At 39.7% G+C, this 9,091-nt stretch overlaps 1 protein-coding gene across 1 annotated transcript; it reads left to right on the forward strand.

Annotated features, from left to right (window-relative positions):
• The first annotated feature begins 518 nt into the window (after positions 1-518).
• cops2 (COP9 signalosome subunit 2) lies at positions 519-9,074 on the forward strand. Its single transcript, XM_030726296.1, has 13 exons — positions 519-688; positions 1,145-1,258; positions 1,365-1,442; positions 1,539-1,664; positions 1,763-1,852; positions 1,939-2,016; positions 2,257-2,431; positions 2,533-2,711; positions 3,022-3,074; positions 5,668-5,765; positions 5,849-5,931; positions 7,765-7,823; positions 8,563-9,074. Exons 1-13 carry the CDS (start codon positions 635-637, stop codon positions 8,705-8,707), a joined length of 1,332 nt encoding a protein of 443 aa, XP_030582156.1. The 5' UTR covers positions 519-634; the 3' UTR covers positions 8,708-9,074.
• The last annotated feature ends 17 nt before the right edge of the window (positions 9,075-9,091 follow it).

The following is a 9,091-nucleotide window of genomic DNA, read 5'->3' on the forward strand; positions in this document are numbered from 1 at the left end:
ATATAATTCAAATAATCTCCAAGTCAGTTAGCAGCAATAAAGAACAATGCAAAGTAAGAAGTACTTTTACTTTCCATAGTAAAATTTGATTTGGTTTATAAGACTTCCTTCATCACTAGTTCTTATTACGCAGGAACTGACTCTGGTCCCATGCATTTATTAGTACCACTCATACATAAATTCATTTGAGGTAAATTTAATTTATTCTGTCGTCTGATCTACAACAATTATTCTGATGTTCTTAACTGATTATTTTGTGCTGTATTATCTGAATTATCTCTGTGGGTTAAATTAATGTAGGTGAGTACAAAGTAAAGCATTTGCCTTTGAAAACAAAACAGCTCCATTAACGTGCAGTACTTGAGCGAATGCATGTCTCTGTCTCTGACAGTAAATCTAGCACAAGTCAAATACATTGTTATAAAATTGCTCCTCAGTCACGTCATGTCGTGACATCCAGAGGACTGGCAGCGGGTAAAACCTCGTGCATCAGGCGTGATCCAACAGCGCCATCTATAGACGGAAGTCCACCCTGCGCCTAACCGCCCCGACTCATCACCTCACTGCTGCACGACACAGCGCAGGCCGGGCTGCTGTAGTCTGTCTCTGAATAACAACAAGGAGCACCAGCAAGATGTCTGACATGGAGGATGATTTTATGTGCGATGATGAAGAAGATTACGACCTGGTATTTAAAAATAAAATGACTCTTCTTGTGTGAATATTCCATTCGTTTGTCCGCTCAGCGCTGACAGCACATGCTAGCTAATGTTAGCTTTGTAGTTAGCCTGCTGGCTAGCACCAAGCTGACAGCGAATGAATAAGGTTAGCTTCCTAGCTGGTTATCGATAGTTGTGTTTAGCTGAAATGTTGCTGACTCATATTAATAGTAATACACATTAAACTCGTAGCTTAATGTGGATTCAGTTGTCACTGAATTTGAATTACAGTCACGAAAATCAAGTCAGCGGGCTAGCTAGCAAGCCCTGAGAATGGCTAACATTAGCTCATGGTTAATATTTTGAGAGGCTGGCATGCTTAGCTTTGCGTTAACTAGCTAAGAGTTTGTGGTGAAGATGCGTTTTACATGTTTGGAGTGGCTTTTACGATCAGATGTTTTACATGCTTGTATGCTTAAACTTAGGAATACTCAGAGGACAGCAATTCAGAGCCAAATGTGGACTTGGAGAACCAGTACTATAACTCCAAAGCCTTGAAGGAGGATGATCCCAAAGCAGCTCTCAGCAGTTTCCAGAAGGTGGAGTCATACTCCATAAAAATAATATTTTATCTGCAGCTCTCTGTGTGTATCCGAGTTACTTAAAAAGCAGTTTACTGTTGTCTGTTGACTTTGCTGTATTCAGGTACTGGAACTAGAAGGAGAGAAAGGCGAATGGGGGTTCAAAGCACTTAAACAAATGATCAAAATCAACTTTAAGCTGGTATGGTTTGTAACACTTTTAATCTCTTTTCTTTTTACACTTACTCCACAAGATACAAATGATTGAGGAGCGGTTTTCTGTTTCTCAACCCTGTAGACCAACTTTCCAGAGATGATGAACAGGTACAAGCAGCTTCTCACATACATCAGAAGTGCTGTCACCAGGAACTACTCAGAGAAGTCCATCAACTCCATCCTGGACTACATCTCTACCTCCAAACAGGTGTGGATAGACAGTTAGACATGGATATGTGTTTGTGACTTGCAGTGTTCAGTGCTTTTAAATCTGTGCCTTTCTAAAGTGCACGTTTTCTGTCACAGATGGACTTGCTACAGGAATTCTATGAAACCACATTGGAAGCTTTGAAAGATGCAAAAAATGACAGACTGTGGTTTAAAACTAACACAAAGGTATATAAATGCTCTTTGCCGATTTCAGATAGTCTTAAATAATTCTCTAGTAAAATAGATGCTCAAAATAAATTTTTTTAATGCAGTTGGGGAAGTTGTACTTGGAGAGAGAAGAATATGGGAAACTGCAAAAGATCCTTAGACAACTACACCAGTCCTGTCAGGTAAGGCATCCTGTTAATTTTTATTTTTGCAGAGTCTTGCAGATCTAATTAAATATGATATGGTTGCTCAGTTAGTTTAAGCCCGAGATAATCAGTAAAGAGCATCAGTTTCAAATACGTCTTTTGTCACCACTTTTGTGATCATGAAGCTTCTGGCGTGTTAAAGGAATATGTATATTTGACAGCAGTAATTATCTAACAAATAGTTGTTGTTTCTTTTTTTTCCCCTGTCAACTACAGACAGATGATGGAGAGGATGACCTAAAGAAAGGCACACAGCTGTTGGAGATCTATGCTCTGGAGATCCAAATGTACACAGCACAGAAAAACAACAAGAAATTGAAAGCCTTGTATGAGCAGTCGCTTCATATTAAATCTGCCATTCCTCACCCGCTCATAATGGGAGTTATCAGAGGTATGAAGGTGTAGCTCATTGAACAATTACATAGCTTAATGTATGATATGTATTGTCAAAGCTTTTTGCTGCATAACCTGTGCTTGTTTGGTCCTGGCCAGAGTGTGGTGGGAAGATGCATCTGAGAGAGGGTGAGTTTGAGAAAGCTCACACAGACTTCTTTGAGGCCTTTAAAAACTACGACGAGTCTGGAAGTCCACGAAGGACGACATGCCTGAAGTACCTGGTCTTAGCAAATATGCTGATGAAGTCAGGAATTAACCCCTTTGATTCTCAAGAGGTGGGAACTGGTTGTTTTATAAGTTTGTGCTTTTTTTGAATGTTTTGTTTTTTGGGGAGTGTTTCAAAAATATCCAGTCAATATAATTTACTCGGTGGACCTCATTCACTAATTTGAGTGCAGAAATATGAAGCATACATGAATTTGTGTGAACAAATTCATGTATGAAAATACTGATGAGTTACATATTTGTGTGTGAAACGTTCGCATTAGTTAGTGAATAAGGTCCAGTGTGTTTTATGCTTAAGCACCAAATATGTTCAACAGCTATAACTTCTAATAAGTATTTTTTTGTTTGTTTGTTTTAAAGGCCAAACCATACAAAAATGACCCTGAGATCCTAGCAATGACAAACTTAGTAAGGTAAGCATGCCTCCACACAAGAATGTAAGAACATTTTATTCACTGACTTACTGTGAGATACTTGCATCACAGATGTACTTAAGAGCACAAGTGGTTACACATCCCAAATAATGTAACTGCTGTTGAACCCAACAGCTTAATCAATTTGTAAGTGACAGTAAATGGAAATGTACCCAAATGTTTTCCTCACATCATTTGAGTAAATATTGTCATGGTAAAAAAATACACCCACTTTGAATTCTAAGGTTTTGCATATTAGGATGTAATCAAAAATAATCTATTCCTTAGCAGGTCTTGAAATGAGATAAATACAACCTCAGATGAACTATGAAACATGACATGTTACAACATATCATTATATATTTCACAAAATCTAAGCCAAAGTGCAGAAGCAGTGTGTGGAAAAAAGTGTGATATGATAGCTTGTAGAACTACTTCTAACAGGAATAACTTGAAATAATCTTTTTCTGTGTCTCTTTATCTCTCACATCATTGAGTTTCGGCTAACTCTTTTTTTATGACGCTGCTTCAGTTCATTGAGGTTTGCGGGCATTTGTTTGTGCACAGTGCTCTTAAGGTCCTGCAACAGCATTTCAGCTTGATTGACGTCTGGACTTTAGGTCATTGCAACACCCCGATTCTTTTCTGTTGTAGGAATTTATGGTTGACTCAATGACTACAAGGTGTGTCCAGGCCCTGTAGCTGCAAAGCATACCCAAATCATCATCCCTCCACCACCGTGCTTGACAGCTGGTATGAAAGTGTTTGTGGTCCAAATGCATTGCTGTGTGTTATGGCCAAACATCTCCACCCTGGTCCAAATGACAGTGTTCCACAAGTATTGTGGTTTGCTCAGATTTTAATTTTGCAAACCTAAGTTGTGCTGCCATGCTCTTTTTGGAGAAAAGAGGCTTTCTCCTGCAACCCTCCCAAACAAGCCATACTTGTTCAGTCTTTTTCTAATTGTACTGTCATGAACTTTAACATTGAATAGAATAGAAAGCTTTTATTGTCATCAAACACGGAGTATGATGAAAATGTAGCAGCTGCCACAGTTCAGTGCCTTTCTTTATAACACTTAAACAAGAACATAACATACTGAGGCCAGTAGAATCTGAGATGTAGCTCTTTGGTAATTTTTTTTTTTTTTTTTTTTTTTTTTGACTTTTTGGCCACAGCGGCTTTTTTTTATTTTGTGACAGTGGAGAGAGACAGGAAATGGGGGAAAGATACAGGGGAAGACACACGGCAAATTGGCGACAGGCCGGGACGTGAACCTGCACCGCCCGCACCGCGGCATGTGTACGTGGTCGCCGGCTTCACCACTAAGCCACCCAGGCGCCCCAGCTCTTTGGTATTTTTTGCAATTTCTCTGAGCAGTGTACAGTCTGACCTTTGGGTGAATTTGCTGGGACATTAACACTTGGGAAGACTGACAGCTGTCTTGAATTTTTTTCCACTTGTGAATAATCTTTCTCACTGTAGAATGATGGGCTTCAGATTGTTTGGAAATGACCTTATAACCCTTCCTAGATTGATGGGCAGCAGCAATTGTTTGATCATTACCTGGCATTGTGTTAACACACCTGAATGCTCCAAACCAGCAAACTCATCCATTTCTTCTGCATTTTGATTTTGTTTTTGTTAAATAAATGATGAGGTATTGTAATATGTAATGGTTTGTAGTTCATCTGCGGTTGTATTTACGTAGATTTAAGACCTGCTAAGGATCAGATTATTTTTATTATGTCTTAAAGCGACAACCACACAGTTCTCTATGATCTTTGTGTGGTTGTCACTTGCACATTGTTTCCAGCTCCATCACTAAACAGTCATTACATAACTGTAAGGACAGAACAAGCTTTAAAAGAAACGAAAATAGTTTTCACTGGCTACAGTTGTCATCGGTCCCAGACAATGATTTATAAAAATAACCTTTCAGGAATCCCGCGTTCTATTCAGGTTCACCAGCATGTGCCGGCAGCACGCTGGGCATGATGCACTTCCTTGTGCTCTGCAGTCTAGATTTTAATAGCACAAAATGTCTGAGGAAAGTGTTGCTATTTCAAGGCAATACTGTGATTGTTGTTGTTTTTTTTGGTTTGTTTGTTTGTTTTTTAATGCAGTGTATTCATTGGTTTGGGTTACTGTTTCAGGCTGTGCACTTGTGTACTAGTTATAACTGTTTTTTAATAGCATACACAGTGATATATTAACACCGTTAATGGTAGTAGTATCATTCATAGCAGCTGCCAAAACAGTCTGGGTATTTTTATAAATTATCAAACATATCTTTTGTTTTCTTGAAGCCTTTTCTGGTCTTCTGCTTCCTTGTTTACACTCTTTAGCCTGCATGGTTGCATAAATAACAGGCACCATCTCAGATTGCTAGTGTCCCACGCTTAAGTTTAAGACTATTATTATATAAACAAGAAACTCAGAATGCACACCCAAAACTGCTATAAGAATAGTGTTTACAGAAAAGTGTAACATTTTGGCATGTGTTCGACAGCCTTCAGGATGAGAGTCTTTGCGGGGGTCATCGGGGACACAATGTATACAGTAAAACAACAGTGACTGTTTTCCCTTTCAGCGCCTACCAGAACAATGACATCACTGAATTTGAGAAAATCCTGAAAACAAATCACAGTAACATAATGGATGACCCCTTCATTAGAGAGCACATAGAGGGTGAGTGGTGAACGTGACTTCAGTCCATATGCGTGGCGAATAAGTTTGAAAAGTGTATCTAATTATGTGATGTTGTGTTTCAGAGCTCCTGCGCAACATTAGAACTCAAGTACTTATTAAACTCATCAAACCGTACACAAGAATACACATCCCTTTCATATCAAAGGTAAGACTGCGAGTGATAAAATTGTCATATACATTTACTTCATCTGTCATCTTTGTGAGGTTTATTTGAAATTATTTACACTTTGAATGGGCGCTACTGAAAGCCATTTACTTGTATACAAGAAAAAAAGGGTAAATATTGAAACAAAGATGATGTTACACTTTCTAGGTGAAGGTATCAAAGCAGAATCTCACGTTGAAAGATTTTATCTGGCTTTGCAGGACAAGCAGTTTAATTGTATAGGGAGAACTTCAAACTAGGGCTGGATATTCCTACTAATTTATTGATGTCAGGAAGAAGATAAGAAGACTTTATTGTCATTATATGTAAACATATAATGAAATTTGCATTCCAGAACACCCATCCAAGAGAAATACAAACAACATAAACAAACAGGGGGGACAGGTGTCTGAGGTCATGCAGCCATTTTACCGGCGCTACCTTTAGCAGGAAAACAGAAAGAGATACAGTAGGATAGGTAGGTTCAAAAAAATCATCTCGTACTGTGTTCATTATTAAAACCTTACGAGGTTCCAAAAAAAACCACCTCAGCAAAGCAGTAGCACATTTAAAGCCTGTAGAGCACTAGGGTGGGTAGGGGAGGGGCTGCCAGCGGAGACGAGCAGGATACTGTGATGGCCACACAGCTTCCAGACCAGCAGTTCATGATAATGTTCATGATAAGATGGTATAGTCAGCCTTGGTTGCCAGGATGCCAGTTCATACAGGTCACAACACGGGGCAGGGGTGAAGAGCATCTGTTTACATAACATCTCCAGGAGACGATTTAGATAGACAGCCATCCAAGGCCGTCTGGGAGCCAAATTCCAAATACTGCAATTGTTTTGGTTCAGGCCATCATAACTATTTGCTGACAGACCTTACAGTTTTCTGGTTACCTCTCAGATGTCCAATAATCCGAATTTGGTTCTACTCCGCCACACAGAACAGACACTCCAACACTCCTCCAGATGTAATCCACTTCGATTCAGCTCTGCTGAGTCTGATTGAGTTCATACTGGTTCTGCATCCCTCATAGGCAGCCTTACTAGTGTCTGAACAGCTGCCCAGAAACCAGATATCCCCAGGTCCAATTCGGGAAAAATCCTGGTATCAATATATATGCCACGTCCACACAGTGCAGCCAGGAATGTTATCTTCCATCCCCACGGGAATCCATAACATAGCAAGCCGGGTGTGTAGTCGGACCAGAGGAAAGAGGGTTCCCCTTCTCCCAATCTCCTCATGATGAGAATTTGGCCATCAATAGTGTTGAGAGACCAGCTGACCAGATCCATAATTTAATTTCCAGTTCGGGGATGTGTAAAGGGACGCTCTAAGCAGCAAAAAGCAGGGGTAGATAGGGAAGGCTGGGGAGAAGAGAAAAATGTGTCCATCTCCACCAAGAGCAGGAAGAAAAAAGTCGATGATTCTACTTATAAGTTAGTTTCTGGGGGGGTGGAGGGGAGTGGACATACACAAGTTTTTGGCATCAATCCAGCAGCCTTAGAGACTGAGACTGAACACAGTGTATACACACTAGGAAAAGCGGTGTACATGCGATTCAGGTGTGCAAAACGCTCCACTACCATGAGTTAGCATCATTGCCTTGGAATGCAGTGCAGCTGTCATTCCAACACAGATGAAAGGAGTTGATATGTTGGAAGCCATACACTTCTGACTGGCAGGGAAATTTGGTGTTCTTTCCCAGTCCTATCTCTTTACTTTGGGGGTTTATGAATTACAGATTAAGCATTAACATAAATTTATTTTGATGAAATCAGCATCAATAAATAACAACGTGACGAAGGGTCTTCTTCCTTTGTGTTTCAGGAGTTGAACATTGATGTGTGCGATGTGGAGAGTTTGCTGGTCCAGTGCATCTTGGATAAGTAAGTTTCTCATGTATGTGCTGAGAAGTTGAACAACAACAAGAGCTCTCTTCCTGTAGATAGATGTTCTTCCTCATATTTTGCATCCTTTAGCCCATGAGGGAGCTCAGGCATGTATGAATAGATGGGTTCAGTTACATCTGGATTTGAATTGACAGACTTGCGTAGTGATGAGATTCTTACAGCTTGTTTTTACTTGTTTCTGTCATACTCTGACGTCTGAAAGGGCGTGCTATTCATTTGAAAACAAAAACATTAGAAGAAAAGCAAGTTGAGTTTTTTCTCCTAAATTTGGTTGTAAAATTTGAGATAAACTGAGATCTTTGAATTTGCTTCTGTTTCTCTATTTTTCCATTATTTTATTTTTGTAATTTGCAGCCTGCTAAGTATATAAGCCATTTACAGTACAGACAGGTGGTTTTTCATTGCATTTCAATGCTCAACTTATTTTGATAGTATGACAATGAAGAGTAGACAGGAAAGTAGGAAGACAGAGTGGGGGAAGACGTGCAGCAAAGGGCCACAGGTTGGACTCAAACCTGGGCAGCTGACTTACAGCCCTAAACTGAAGTGTATGGTCACCTACTCACACCGTGAGCTAATCTGGCGCCCTCAATGCTTAGCTTTTTAAAGCTTCACTAAACTGTCTTGTTTTTTTTGTTTTTTTTATGTCCAGATGTGAGCTATTTTTCTTGTAAACACGCTGTTGCTCATGTTTTTGTTGTGTTTTTAATCACAGCACAATCCATGGACGCATTGACCAGGTGAACCAACTACTAGAACTGGACTACCAGAAAAGAGGAGGAGCTCGTTACACAGCTTTAGACAAATGGACAAATCAGCTGAACTCCTTGAACCAAGCCATCGTTAGCAAGCTCACATGATGGCCTGTAAAATTAAGAGACAAGACAAAATGGCATGTTTGAATACATCCATAAAGTTATGCTACTGTGCTTCTTCAAGTTTATCCTTTGAGACAAGATGCACAGCACAGGCTTTGAGAATGCGTCAATATCAAGAAGACCTCCAGCACTCAGCCGGTGTTCAGAGTGTGTTGTTTTGTGCTGATACAAGGAAATCACTGACACTTATTTTTGTTTCCCGTGTTCCTAATTGGCAAATCCTTCCATGTGCAACGCACAATTGCTTAAGTTGTGAAAAAAAACTCCAAATGTGTATGAAAGCCTGTACACAGTATTTTAATGTATGCTGTTTCCTGTTGGTAATAAAGATTTCTCAGCACTAAATGAGTTCAGCTACCTTTGACG

The sequence above is a fragment of the Archocentrus centrarchus genome, chromosome 3, assembly GCF_007364275.1.
Source record: "Archocentrus centrarchus isolate MPI-CPG fArcCen1 chromosome 3, fArcCen1, whole genome shotgun sequence".
NCBI classification, from domain to species: domain Eukaryota; kingdom Metazoa; phylum Chordata; class Actinopteri; order Cichliformes; family Cichlidae; genus Archocentrus; species Archocentrus centrarchus.

What these genes read in the sequence shown, in the direction of transcription:
- cops2 (XM_030726296.1), top strand. Translation starts at nt 635, where the DNA reads ATGTCTGACATGGAGGATGATTTTATGTGCGATGATGAAGAAGATTAC. An exon ending in ACCCCTTTGATTCTCAAGAG is followed by an intron (nt 2,712 to 3,021) that starts GTGGGAACTGGT and finishes TTTGTTTTAAAG; the next exon opens with GCCAAACCATACAAAAATGA. An exon ending in GCAATGACAAACTTAGTAAG is followed by an intron (nt 3,075 to 5,667) that starts GTAAGCATGCCT and finishes TTTCCCTTTCAG; the next exon opens with CGCCTACCAGAACAATGACA.